The following is a 13,895-nucleotide window of genomic DNA, read 5'->3' as shown; positions in this document are numbered from 1 at the left end:
AGTGAAAACAGTATTGACACAGTTTTCGATAAGTACGAACGGCAAATTGTTTGCGCACATGTGCACGACTGATCGAGTAGAGGCAACTGGTGCTTTCATTTGTTGCCCAGTTGTTGACGTCAGCAGATTCTCAACACACACGATCAAAAATTCTCGGTGGTGAAGCAACTGCTCACCTGATCGAGTGTTTATTGCGGAGGAGTATACCTCGAACACTTTATCCAATAAGGCACTGGTGTCACCAAATCGATGCAGCGTTTCGAGGAGAACTAAGGCACAGTCGAAGTAGCCTCGCAGTATTGACGGTTTAAGCCATTGCTTAGCCTTGGACCGAGTCCGTTCATCCGTATCGTCGTTGCGCTCCCAGTGCTTGAATAGTGTCTGAATACAAAGTAGTAAGGTCGGTTCCCGCAATGTTACATTGCTTGTGTTAAAACGATCTTCATCTCGCTGCTTTAGAAACATTTCCACACAATACTCGAAAAGCTCCCAAGCGCAACGATCATGCAGAATATCACCTTTACCAGTAAAAATATTTCCACTCGGATGCACCAATCTGCATAAGAACTTTAGGTGTTTAACGTCAAGATTTCCAACTCCGATAGGTCTTTTCCTCGGTTCACTCCAAGATACTAATGCTTCATGGATACATTTCCACGGAGAACCGCAAGTCATATGCGCTTTGATGGACCACAACTCGCACAATGTGACAAAATGTTTCTGGTAGAAAAGCATCGTTACAAACTCGGCGCTGCTTGTAACATTATCGAAGTCAAGCAACTGGGATAGTACCAACTCAGCTTGGTTACTAGCAGTTGAAGAGGCTGAAAGCCACTGCATAATACTGTGAATACTAACGTCTTCAGCTCCATATTGACGCAGCATTGGAATTATTTGCGAACATCGGAGCGAGGATCGAAGACCTTCACTTAGTGCTGATGGATTGAAGGAGTTCAATCGATTAGTACTATCTGTAACAATTCCCCCATCCTGATTATCAGGATTTGCTCCATTCACGAGAAGTAGATCCACAATCGCCACTCGACGTTCCAGCATTGACCCACAGTCCAATTTCAACGCACACATTCGAAGTGCGAGCAACAAAGCAGGCAGTATCTGGAAGTTGCGAGAAATTTGGGTCGTTTTGGAATGTGTATCCTTACAGCGCCGACAGCTTCCGCCATATTTCCGGCATCCTAATTCTTCCGTGTCAATTGGCTCGCTATTGCTGCGCTCGTCTTCCTTGTTTCCGACACATGGTTTGTTTAACGTAGAGCGTCTTTGATTTGATCGTTGTGTCCAATGCCACATCGGATATTGTAGTTTCCAGTCAAGCGTTTGAATTTTAGAAATATTTTCGTCAGTACGAGTACGTACATCACTCTCTATCTGACGAAGACAGCGACGTTGGAAGACAATGCCACAAGGTGCCCAAGACGCTTTCTCTGCTTCTTTAGTGTCGGATAAAATGACAGCAGCACATACGTTCGCACCTAACGTAATGAATTCTTGTACCACTTCTATTTCTCCTCTCCAGATGGCCAGGTGAAGTGGCGATACACCGTCTTGGTCGCTGATATGCAGTACAGCTGGACACGACTGCCCTAAGAACACAGCAAGTTGCCGACGTGCGAACGGATCGTACGACCCTAAAAGACACCAATGCAACGCCGTTCTTCCGCGACTATCTTGAACAAGCACCAGCTCTTCTGTATTGTCATCTAACTGATAGTTGTAACCATTTGGTGACATGCTAAGGAGCATCTGACAGACGTCGAGAAACCCTCGACGAGCAGCACAATGCAACGCAGTACAGCCCGAAGTATCCTGCATTAGTACTGGTATTTCCATCGTCGATATTAGATAATTCACAACTTGAAGCTGTTGGTTCTCGCAAGCTTCGTGCAACAACGTCCGCTTCAACTCACTCAATTCCCAATCATTTTTGAGGCACCCAAAAACTTTACCAATCGTTTCTAACCGTTCTAAGTCCCCAGAGCGACAAACATCCCACGCATCTCCACGAGAACGCATATCCAGCACTTTAATACTCTCGCTATTCCCCTCACAGGTTTCTAACACCGTCCTATTGATCATCGTTAGCATTCGATCAGCCAGCGTCCATAGTCGTCGATACCTTTTGTTCTCAATTCTCATTTCTATCGTGACTAACGCTGGAGATTTTAATTTTTTATGACGTCGAGCTAAGGTCTCCATTTTCTCCAGTACGTAGTGAAGTGCGGTACGGTTCGAGTTGTCTCGAACATGAGCTTGCAGCTTGCCATCTCGGCGTCGCAGCATTTTCTTTGCGATCGTAAGCTGCTCGTTAATAACAGCGTGGTGCAGTGCGATGCGTCCACAGGCGTCGTGCTCTAGGGCACACACGCCTGGAGTGTTTAAAAGACTGCGGACTCGCTCTCGGTCACCATCGATGCACGCTTGATGCAACGCGGGGAAGTTCCTGCAACGCTCGAAGATCAGTCTGCGTCGTTGCAGTCTTCCTTCAGTAGTGTTGGCGTTTCTAAAGATTTTCCAAGGCTTGTCGTCACTAAGAACAAAGATGCGCTCTCCGCAACAGTCTTGTTGCTGCAATAATGCTTGGAATTTAGTTTTGCGGCGCTGGTAGGCCCGTTCGCAACGTTCATCTTCAAGCAAGAATGTGTCAGTTTGAGCTTGGGTTTGCGCTTGGCGGGTAGTTTTTGAGGCTGGTGATGCTGAAGTCATCGCCACGGAGGACGATACTATACGTGACAATGTCGAGCACTTACGACCTTTCAAGTATTGCTTACACTTATGCGTCATATGTTCTTAGATCGTCTGAAAGACAGTTGGCGACCCTTTTCGCTTTGAGCAACATATGGGCACAAAACCTTTTCTTAATACAAACGACCAATCACTCGTTCCCGCAACTTCCAGAGCAATTTTTTCTTCCGTCCGAGAGCGTAAGAGAGGTCTTGCATCTTTGCAACATGGCAATAGCGCGTCATCACTTGACCATCCAGGAGAAGAACCAGCTCCGCGCACACCACCGCGAGCGGCCCGAGTTGACGCAGGAGCAGCTTCGCGAATGGGTGCACGACAACTTCGGCAAGTGGATTGGACGCTCCACCATTGGCAAAATTGCCAGTATGCCCGAAGAACTGTGTGCCAACCCGACAGCAAAACGTATCCAGAGCGGTCGCTATCCCGAGATGGAAGCCGAACTATACGAATATATCATGATCAAACAGAGCGAAGAGCAGAGCGAAGAGCTGCTCCGAGACGACCAACCCATCCTCAGTGAAGGTCGACTATGGACTAAAGCCAACGAGATCCTCACTCGGATTAGAGGACCCTCCCAGTCTGTGTCACTGGGTTGGGTACAGAGATTTAAAAAGCGTCATGGCCTCCATCGATCTCAGAGAACTGTGAAAATGCACACAGAAGTGGAGAACACTGTCGCTATAACGTCCGATCTTGTAGAGACAGTCGTCACGGCGAAAAATATAGCTCTGTTGGAGCAAGATAGAGAGAAACAAAGCTCTTCGAAACGAACCAGAGACGAGAGCGATGGAACTGAAGTAGAAGATGAGTTATCATTAATCCCAGCACCGAAAAAGGTTGCGTCAACGTCACCGAAGTTGGCAGGTAGGAAGCAATTTGTGTCGGCTGATGACATTCTGTTACTTTCTCAAGTTTTGGAGACCAAACCGTGGGCCTATCCGCAAATAATGGACGGATGGCAAGAAGTTTGTCGTCAATTACGACAGCATTCAAACTTTAACTTGGATAAAACAGCAGGAGCTTGTCAAGCTCGCGTCGTGCTGCTACTCGATCATTTGCGAGCTGGAAATAGTATAGCATTGCGTAAATCCGGCACTTCGCAAGAGTATGAACGCAAACGAGAACTCTTGGCCGAAGTGCAGGCCAAGATATCAGCTTTTGAGGAGTTCCAGGAAGATCTCCGTAAGCGGAGAGGAGAGCCCACACCGTCGTTTAATGTTACGCAACACGACGCGGCTGTTGCCAAGGTGGGCGAAGTGGCAGCTGCCATCGCTGTTGCAGAGGCAACAGGGGAAGCCGATAGGGATGGCCAACGCCGCTTGGAATTACTTGAGATCAAGATGGAGCGGGAGTTGGCTGAACAGCGACGATATGCGGATGAACAAGTGCGGCAACTTGAGCGTTTGCAACGCGCACAACTGGAAGCCCAGCAGAACCAACACGCGCAGCTGTTGGCAACTATTCAGCAACAGCAAGCAATGATGCTGGACCTCATTAAATCAGTTGCAGCGCACTCTAAAAAGGACTAACGTGCAACTGATATGTCAGATGTTTTTTTTTTATTTTGAAGTTTTAAACATCGTTTTCATTGTTGCATCTTGCAAGATACGTCGATGAATTTCCCGGGAGTAAATGGGTCATGGAACCGAATGCGCGTTGCGTGTAGATACAGTCGGTCAGCTAAATGTCCTTGATACTTTGTGTCCCCTACGATCGGCATTCCAAGCTCTTGAGCGCAGTGTACGCGTAGCTGGTGCTTGCGGCCGGTGTGTGGGCGGAGCTGTACCCATGTACCTGCTGGCTGAGTATGGCGATTCTGTCTCCATACCTGCTCTACAAGTGTATGTGCCGGTTTGCCATCCACAGGAAGTTTAAGGCTTCGACCTTCAAACTTCTTCAAGCTCGAGTAGCCAGCACTTGGTTTTAAACTTGATGCAACCAGCGCCTCATATGTCTTATATACAGCGCCATTGCGTAGTAGCTTAGAGAACTTGGCAGCTGCGAGACGAGAGCGCGCTAACACCAGCACACCCGACGTCTCTTTATCCAGTCGATGCACCAGTCTGAGTTGTTGCTGCGTCTCCTCTTCCTGTTGAATTTTGTGGCTATTACCCAAGACTTCTGCAATCCACGGCAAGTAGAGTGCCAGTGATTCAGTCAGCGTCGAGCCGTCCTGCACAGCCAGTCCGTGAGGTTTGTTGAGCACCACAAACTGCGCGTCTTGGTACACAACGCATCGCTTCAGTTGCAGCAGCCTCTTGTCCTGTGCCGTAGTTAGATGTTGTCGTGTCGCTATGTCTTGTTCTACTTGCTGCACTACTAGTGGCTGCAGTTTGGAGAGGAAGAGGTGCGCATCGATGGCCACCACGGAGCCTTCGCGCAGCAGCGAATTGGCCCGAGTCGCCTCTAAATTCGAAGCTGTTGCGGACTGCAAACGGATTTTACGCTTGCGTAACTGCGTCTGTACGAAGCTTTGCGGAAGCGTAGGGAACTGATGCCGCAGCCAGCGGTCTAAACGCAACTCCTGGTCCTGTGCACGCACAACGTGCCGCATCCATCGTAGCTCCTTGTGCCACATGGACTCGATGGTGTTAATTAGAAATGGATACATCTTTGACAGCTGTGCAGCATTTTTGGAGCTCAACGCATTTCTATATCTCGGTTCTGTGGCGTAAGAGCACTTCTCCTTTGTGCTCTCGGACCGACTCAACAGCATAGCGTCATGTCAACCTCTCGCAGTCGCCATCACTTGACCATCGCCGATAAGAATCGGCTCCGGCGCCACCACCAGCTACACCCAGAGCTGACGCAGGAGCAGCTACGTGAGTGGGCGTATGCGACGTTCGGTCAGTGGGTAGCACGCTCTACTGTGGGTCACATCGTGCGCGCACCCGAAGAAGTATGCGCCAACCCGGAGGCCACACGCTTCCAGAGTGGCCGCTACCCAGACATGGAGCAGGAACTGTACGCGTTCATCGTGGCACGGGCGACGCAGTTGGGCGTGGACCTCAAACAACTGGACAGTAGTGGAGGGATACTGAGCGACTCGGAGCTATGGACCAAAGCTAACGAGATTCTCAAACGCACGCGAGGCAGCCAAGAGAGCGTGTCGGTGGCCTGGGTGCATCGCTTCAAGAAGAGACACGGCCTACATCGGTCGCAGTTGAAACGTGCGGCTACGGAGGCGGCAACTCTACAGACAGTTACAGAGCAAACGATTGAAGAGCAGGTTTCTAACAACTTCGTTCTAGATACAGAGCTTGCCGAGCCGGCCAGGAAGAAGGTCGCAACTGTTGCTGGCAACCGCTCCCACTTCGTCTCGTCCGACGACATTTTGCTGCTGACACACGTGCTGGCTATCAAGCCATGGACATTCCCGTACGTGATGGACGGATGGCAGCAAGTGACGCAGAACTTGCGACGGGAAGAGTCGTTCCGATTGGACAAAACAGCGGGCGCGTGTCAGGCGAGGTTGAGTCTGCTCTTGAGTCACTTCAAGGCGGACAATACCATGGCATTAAGGAAATCGGGCACAGATGACGAGTTCGACACGAAATGCGCGTTGCTCGCCGAGGTGACGAAGCAGACGGAGGAGTATGACAAAGGGAAGAGCAATTTGCCGGTAGTGGCCGCAGAATCGTCGCCCTCTGTCCAGCCAAACCCTGTAGCTTTGAATATCGCACTCCCTGATCTAGTGCAGGAGCGAGAGCGGATGGCTCAACGTCGTCTAGAGTTGATGGAACGCAAGATGGAGCGGGAGCTGGCTGCGCAGAAACGTCATTCGGAGCAACAGGTGGCACGACTGGAGAAACTGCATCACGAACAGCAACAAGTTCAGCAAGAGCAACACGCACAACTACTCGCGACAATCCAGCAACAACAGGCGATGATGTTTGACCTCATTAAGTCGTTGGCTCCTGCTCCCGTTGAGAGCCAAGAACAGGCACAAGCGTAGCAGACTGAGTTATACACTTTACTATATTTGATGTGAGTTTACAGAACAGTACCTGGAAGATCAAAGGATATGTGTTATTGAATTTTCGCGAAGATGAAGAACGAATACATTTTTGTAACATACAAATGTCACCTTACAGCTAAAACTTTGCGTAGTCCTCGCTCTAATGTTACGGGACTGCCGCGCCTTTTACAGCATTGAGCAACCAGCTTCTTATTACATGTAGTCAAAATAGGACAGTAGCTACCCTACATTCTAAAAGTAGCTCAGAGTTTTTCTTCCCTTCAACTCACATGCCATCCATTTGGACAATACTAAAGTTGAAATGCATTTATACCGAACATTTTTAATTGACTTTTTCTAACGTTTTTATTTATAGTTTTAACACCAGTCACATTAAAATAGAATATTGACATCGGTTTTCTTCACAAATCGAAGAGTTCCTCGGGCCGGGCAAACGCAGCGAGCGCGCTACTGTTAATTTTGCTGAATAAGCAAATACACCAGAAAACGTTGAAGTAATCCCTAAATAAGTGGTGGAACGACCGTCCTCGAGCTCCATCCTGTTAGAAGTATTCCCAAAGACCTAGTGACAGATACCCTTTCTCTAAACCCTGCTTATCACAAGCCGAAGTAGGATTCCTATCGAACCTGGCCAGTAACTGCTGCACTGTTGCTTTCAAGCCTTTCTTCTTGAAATGAGAGCTACACTTCTTGTCCTCGTCACAAAGATCCAAGAATGCTTCGCCAACCTCACTAAAACCGGCGCCGGAAGATAAAAACGTTAACGAATTTATCAGGCGTGACCCCTGAGGTCGTGACCTCACCGTCCAAGACGTATCCCGTAACTTTGGGAGGATTTAAATGCATCACCCGCTCCACCCACATGGCACGACAACCACACCATTAATGGTCGTACTGAACTTGTTGCTGTGCTTGGAGACGAAGGTCGTTAAATCCTTTGCAGCGCTCTGTGATGAAGCACAGCTTTGACGTGCTGTCTTATTCAACAGCATGCAATGGCGAGCGAAACCATTGAGTACATGGATGTATACAAGCTGCATCGGCAGAGGAAGTTGAAGCAGGACTTCCACAGGTGCAGCATTCATATGCTTGAGGTACGGGCATTCAAGTAGATTGTAGGAGAAATGGTAGCAACCACTTCTAGGAGAGCTAGGAGCAACTACTCGTAGGACCTCTTCGACATCTAACTAACTCAGTTGTCAATTTACTACAAACACAGCAAGTAGCCAAACCAACACGTGACATTTTGCTAGCAAATAACCGTAGCGTGGCTACATCGACCAACAAGAAGAACAAATCTCCCGTCACCGACAACTCCGCATGACGGACGAGATAACATTTACCAAGACCAAGGCAAATGGTACAGTGGTGAAGAAGAAGGTTCCTGTTTTCCGCGGCGGAGACTGGAAACGTGGCTAACCTGGGTGCTGAAGTTGCAAGAGTTCCAAGCATTCATGGGCTACACACTAGATCAAGGAGATCAATGGGCAATGGCCGAAGATATCCAGGTTTTACTGTTTGACGAGAGCCTGCGATTCTTCAACGACATCTTCAGGGAGGAAGCAGAGTTCCGACCAAACATCACCCTCATGGCACTTTGACAGCTAACGACCAGACACTGTTCTCTAGGAACGTGTGGTGTTCTCATAGACGAACTCATGCAACTGCGGAAGAAAAAGGGGACAAATGTGAAAGAGTACAGCCGAGAATTTAGAACTCTGCTACGAATGTTTCCATTTTTAGAGCACGGAGAAAACGAAGCCGTGCCGGAAGCAGACATCGTCAGGATGTACAAGATGGACATGCCGGTGGACTGGCAAGTCGAGCTGCACCGTGTGTCCCGAGGCTGGGATCTACCCAGTATGGAGGCGCAATTTGAGCTGATTGAGAGGAACGAACGTGACAGCGAAGTCCTGCGAGGGCAATGTCTTAAGCTACGTCCGCGTTTACTTGGACGATATTTTAGTGATCTCGGAAACGTTTGAGCAGCACATGAAACATTTGAAGATGGTGTTTACGCGCCTCATTGACGCAGGGTTGACTTTGCACCCGAAGAAGAGTAAGATTTGTGCGGATGCGGTGGCCTACCTTGGTTACAGCCTAAGTGAGGCTGACATTGAGCCGATCCCGAACAAGGTGCGAGCTATCACAGCAATTGCCCCGCCTCGCCACCGTCGTGACCTTCGACGATTTGTCATGGTGAACTACTATCGCGACATGATCCCCAAGCGAGCCGCATTGGTTAGCCCACTAACAGCGCTACTATCGCCATCAAAACCTTTTCGATGGACGACCGAGCTACAAACGGCATTTGAGGCAGAGGCACTCGCTGGCACAGTGAAGCTGGCATTTCCAGAGTCTGGCAAACCTTTTCACGTCTACACAGACGCTTCACAACTACAGCTCGGAGCCGTCATCATGCAGCATGACAAACTGCTGGTATTCTGGTCGAAGAAATGCAATGGTGCTCAGACGCTTTACCCAGCAAACCGACTGGAGTTACTGAGCATCGCTCTCCTGTTGCGCGAATTTCGGAGCCTGCTTCTTGGTCAAGAACTACATCTTTTTACGGATCCCTTAGACTTGACGTACTGTGGTGTAGTAGAACACACGAATACCGTCAGATGTGGATTCCTTACACAAACCACAACGAATCGCCGAGTTAGGTCGGCGGTTGTATGGCCTGCGCAGAGGGTGGCCCCCTCGCGGTCCGGCCCTTCCGGGACAGACGAGTGGCTCGCTTCCACTCGGTTCCGACTAATCAAGTCAGATCACTTCCGAGGATCCGCCGAGTTTGGATAGGCTGAGCTCGTTCACAACCCTGTGCCCTCCACCAAAGGATGGACGACGGCGCACGAGCGCTTTTACAGGTCACCGAGCGCAGAGGCTGCTCAGCTAGAAGTGTTACGGCACCTGGGCTATCCGACGTACCGGCCCGCTGAGTATGCGGGACTTTCTTTCGCGCGTAGCGAGACTTTGTCCTACCCGGACCGACCTAATATCTTGGCGCTACCAATCAATACCCTACAAGCTATGCCTCTCGAGTATTGACGGCAGGCGTAATCCAGCCCTATGCAGGGACTTACCGGAAAAGTGTACACGTGTCTTGGACTAGGAAAATTCTGCTTTGTTATCTTCTGGGAGCCCTTTCGGCTCCCCCTATTTAATCCTATGCTTCTTATACAAATATCTAGTGAAATGTAGTCGTTTCGGATCTCTACCGACCCTTCAGCTGAGTTCCGGCGACCGTTGAGCCCAGCGGCCATCCGGATAGCATATCCGGACAGATCGCCGAGTACTTACCGTGATCCTTTGCTCCTAAGCTCTGGGTTATCAGACCGAGCCGATTCTTGACCTAAAGTAGGTTGGCGTGTGGTCGAATCTGGGAATCCCTACACCACAGCTGCCCCGGTTATGATACGAGCCGAGCTGGTGAGTGTCTTAATCCTTCATTTGGTTCTGCCACCGTTGGTCCATACTCGGCTGATGACGTCCCGCGGCTCTCCACCACCTTCTTCGGTACGTTTGTTGCTTCCGCTGTCACTCCCTTGGCAGCTCCTTACTCCTCGCTTGTTACTCCAGCACACTCGCGGCACCATCCTTCTTCTCCAACTCCTCGTCGAGGTGAAGGCGTGCCAGCTGAGTCGATTTCCCGACCCGTCGGTACTCGTGGGGTCAGCGACCGGCCTGAGGCTGGGTTGGTCGACCTGACAACTTCTCATGAGTCTGACGCGGAGTCGGCGGGGTCTTCTCGCGTACGCCTTCCTGGTCCACCGAGCTTGCCGGGCGACACCACTTCGGGCGCCACCAGTCAGCCAAGCTCGGCTGCTCCAGTGAGTCTTGACTCCCTCATGGCCAGAGTAAACGAGCAAGGGTATGAGTGCCGAGAAGAATTGACCTTCTTGGCGAGGCTCATGGCCTACGGATTTACTCGTTCCGTGGAGCCCTCCAATCCCGTGCAGCGGCAAGCGACCTTGCATGCTGCCTCCGCGGGGGAACGGTTGGATATCTTGAAAGGCAACTACGCCGCTCTTGATTATCCACAGATCATTGGCGATCTCCGAGCTGACAATCAAGCTGTTCAGGAGGAGAACCGCGCACTGACTCGGCGACTGGACTCGCTTGCTCTCAGCAACGTCGACTTGTCAACTCAGCTCTCGTCGGCTCAACAGCAAGTGTCTCGATTGGAGGCTGCTGCCGCGCAGTCGGCTAATCTCCTTGCTTCACTGCGAAAAGCTGTAGCTCTGAGTGAGGCAAAACTTGCTCGGGCTATCGCAGCTGAGCAGAGCAAGGTTGACGCTGCGTTGGGTCAAGCTCAGCTCCACCATCAGCAAGTCTTGGATCGAGACGCTGAGATCGACGTCCTTCTCCGATCCATTTCCGAGAGGGATGCGGCGTTTGTCACTCTACAGGGCATCGCTTCCAAGCACTTCGAGCAACTGCAGGAGTCGGTGCGGTTGTATAGCTCCACCGGCACTCAACCTTTGCGGCACGCTCAGTCGGTGATCGCTGAGCAGCGGGCTGTGATCTTGCGACAGAAGCGGCTCATCCGTCGGAATGGTATTATTCCGATGCACGACCCTCACATGGCTGCTGCTGCTGGCGGTGGATTGCAGGTTCCTGGACTTGATCCGTCCGACCTTCTCCTTAACGCTCGGCTGTGTCGTGTCTTGGCGTCTCGCTTCCCTGAGGTTCTCAATATCCCAGCTGGTGAAACTCGGCGATTGGAGTTGATTGTCCATCCTCGCCGAGACGCTCCAGTAGCGAGTTCCGTTATCGGTCCTAGTGTGGCTCCCTCAGCTAGTCAAGCGTCTTCGGTGACTTCATTGGCAGACTCTGCGGAGGCTCCAGTCAGCTCAGCGGCGGCTACGAGCCAGGCTGAGCCGACTCTTGCCCAGCTTCACCGTACGCCTTTGGCGAACTTGACTTCGACTCAGCGGCTTCGGCGTTATGCCAACCCCAAGTCTCCCACAGCTGCAGGTCCTCGTCATCGCCCACCGGCGCCGCATCCGCCTCAACCGTACGCTTGTCCACTTCCCCGGGGAGGATGGACACGAGGCTATCAGTGCCCTTTTGCACTTAAGTTCTCCTCAAGCTACCGTATCCGATGGAGGAAGGCCTCGCTCTGGAAAGTCCCGTCGTCGGACTCGGCGGAAGAAGGTTCGTCACCTTCAGCTGAGTTCTGCTACTCAGCCTGCTGTCTCTGCTCGCTCTGAAGACGACGATGACGCTTCGAGCGAGGCTGAATTCGAGTTTGAGTTGCCTGAGCTGCCCGCCGACACCGTTCCTGCGGTTGCTTCAACGACTTCGGCGGGTTCTTCGTCTTCTGGTCCTCCGGTGACTTCGTCAATCGCGGCTACTCGCCCACCGCCGATATCTTCATCCGATGTCGTGGCTTCGCTGCCTGTCCCGGCTACGAGCATTTGTGCCCCAGGCTCGACTTCGCCCATCTACGCTGGGTTGCCCCAGTCAAGTGCACCGCTCAGCGTCGTGTCAACGGTGGTTGGGCGCTCCCAGTCGTCTTCTGGCCGATCCTCTCACGTCTCTCCTTCTCGGGGTCTGAGCGTATCCACTACGCCGACTGACCTAGTGACTCCGGCTGTGAGTATCCTCAGGCCGTCTCTCCCTGCGAGCTCGGCCGTGTTGACGTTCCCATCAGGGCGCCATATCCGAAGATCTGCTGCGACCGCCCGCACTGTGACTGCTCAGCTGCTTGAGGACCTCGACGCATCTGACGACGAGGTGTTAGGGCCTGGTGATGGTTCTGCACCGTCTACTGGCTCGACGAATCCTGCCGCTGGGTCGTTCTCGGATCCCATTTCTTTATCCGAGAACTCGGCTGGCAGTCCCTCCGTTTCTGACTCAGCGGCCGAAGATGCTCGTCGTTCTGCCCAAGCGAGGAGCCTTCATGCGACAATCTTCGGCTCTGACGACGAGATGAGTGATGAGTCCTTGCCGCCGAGTGATCGCCACTCCTCGCGGCCTTCATCAAAGGATTCTGGTGACGGGACGAGCTCTGCCTCTGCGCCGGCTTCGGGGAAGCAGCAGCATCGCAAACGTCGTGCCTCGTCGAGTCCTACTGGTCATCGGTCGAAGCGATCCAAGAAGCACAAGAAACACAAGAAGCATCACAAGACGCACCGACCCCACAAGCATCGACAGCTTCCGTTGACTCCTGATCAAGCTCCGCTCAATCCATTCCGGCTGCTCCTTCGCCGAGTAGGCTCCCGGTTATATCGATTCTCTCTCAGCCGAGTTCGACTGCTTCACGTCCGGCTTTGGTCGCACTACCCAGCGCTCTTACACTCCCGCTGGCGACGTTACGGACTCGAGCCTCGCAAGCGGTGTCCAAGTATTGTCGCTTGACTCTTCATATGGCTCAACTCCGCGAGGTACCATTCATGCATTTCGGCTCAGCCCGTTGTTGGAATGCATTATTGGATACACTGAGCGGAGGGGTGCAGATGGAGCTCGTAGGAGGCAACAGTCGTGTGCCACCTACGCCGTGTTCTCTTGACGGCATTCGAGCTTTCATGGCCGTTTTTGACCCGAGCCATCCTTGTCAGCGTCTTCGGCGGATGCTCCCTGAGCTTCCTTTCTTCTTTTCTCCGTCGATACTGGAGGAATCTCGGCGGTGTTTGGCTTCTCAGACCCGACCTCGAACTTTGATGCAAGTTCTTGGAGATATGTGGGTGAAGCTTCGTGGCGACATTCCCTTGAACTCGGCGGGGAGGCCCATTCAGACAGATGGCCAAATCACCCGTTACTTCGTAGCCCGCTATGAGCGCCTTCATTGGATCGTGGAGTCGAGTGTGTTGATGGGTCTCCATCCTGACGTCAACCCGGCTGCCACGCCCGCTCAGCTTGCTGAGGTGTATGAGCTGTGGCTGGTGTACAAGCGTGAACGCAAGCGTCGTAGTGACACTCTGCGATCTTTGGTTGTCGCTGTCTACGATCAGCTTTACTCGGCGGTCACTCAGAAACTCGGCGATGAACCTGCTCCTCTGGTGGACGCAGAGGTTTATTTCGACCCGTCCGTCCCCCATTATTCTCCTGTTAAACCTTTCGTGGGTTCCTTCGGGAGAGACTGGGTCCAATGTGCTCATGATGTGGATCTAGCCGAGCCCTGGCGGGCTTGGTGGCTAACTGACCC

At 51.8% G+C, this 13,895-nt stretch overlaps 4 protein-coding genes across 4 annotated transcripts; 2 read left to right on the top strand and 2 right to left on the bottom strand.

The window, feature by feature from the left end:
• Nucleotides 1-1,717: 1,717 nt before the first annotated feature.
• On the bottom strand, nucleotides 1,718-2,157 carry PITG_05828 (uncharacterized protein; the record flags this gene model as incomplete). Its single annotated transcript, XM_002998024.1, has 2 exons — nucleotides 1,718-1,725; nucleotides 1,770-2,157. The coding sequence occupies 2 exons, from the start codon at nucleotides 2,155-2,157 to the stop codon at nucleotides 1,718-1,720; spliced, it is 396 nt and encodes a 131-aa protein (XP_002998070.1).
• Nucleotides 2,158-2,969: 812 nt separating this feature from the next.
• PITG_05827 (uncharacterized protein) lies at nucleotides 2,970-4,292 on the top strand (the record flags this gene model as incomplete). Its single annotated transcript, XM_002998023.1, has 2 exons — nucleotides 2,970-3,407; nucleotides 3,636-4,292. The coding sequence occupies 2 exons, from the start codon at nucleotides 2,970-2,972 to the stop codon at nucleotides 4,290-4,292; spliced, it is 1,095 nt and encodes a 364-aa protein (XP_002998069.1).
• A 304-nt stretch (nucleotides 4,293-4,596) lies between these two features.
• Nucleotides 4,597-5,341, bottom strand: PITG_05826 (uncharacterized protein; the record flags this gene model as incomplete). Its single annotated transcript, XM_002998022.1, has 3 exons — nucleotides 4,597-4,647; nucleotides 4,703-4,837; nucleotides 4,883-5,341. The coding sequence occupies 3 exons, from the start codon at nucleotides 5,339-5,341 to the stop codon at nucleotides 4,597-4,599; spliced, it is 645 nt and encodes a 214-aa protein (XP_002998068.1).
• Nucleotides 5,342-5,460: 119 nt separating this feature from the next.
• On the top strand, nucleotides 5,461-6,718 carry PITG_05825 (uncharacterized protein; the record flags this gene model as incomplete). Its single annotated transcript, XM_002998021.1, has 1 exon — nucleotides 5,461-6,718. The coding sequence occupies one exon, from the start codon at nucleotides 5,486-5,488 to the stop codon at nucleotides 6,716-6,718; it is 1,233 nt and encodes a 410-aa protein (XP_002998067.1).
• Nucleotides 6,719-13,895: the final 7,177 nt, after the last annotated feature.

Source organism: Phytophthora infestans, genomic scaffold (assembly GCF_000142945.1).
Source record: "Phytophthora infestans T30-4 supercont1.9 genomic scaffold, whole genome shotgun sequence".
NCBI classification, from domain to species: Eukaryota; Oomycota; class Peronosporomycetes; order Peronosporales; family Peronosporaceae; genus Phytophthora; species Phytophthora infestans.
Note: the sequence above shows the minus strand (reverse complement) of the source record. Positions and strands in the feature narration are given on the sequence as shown.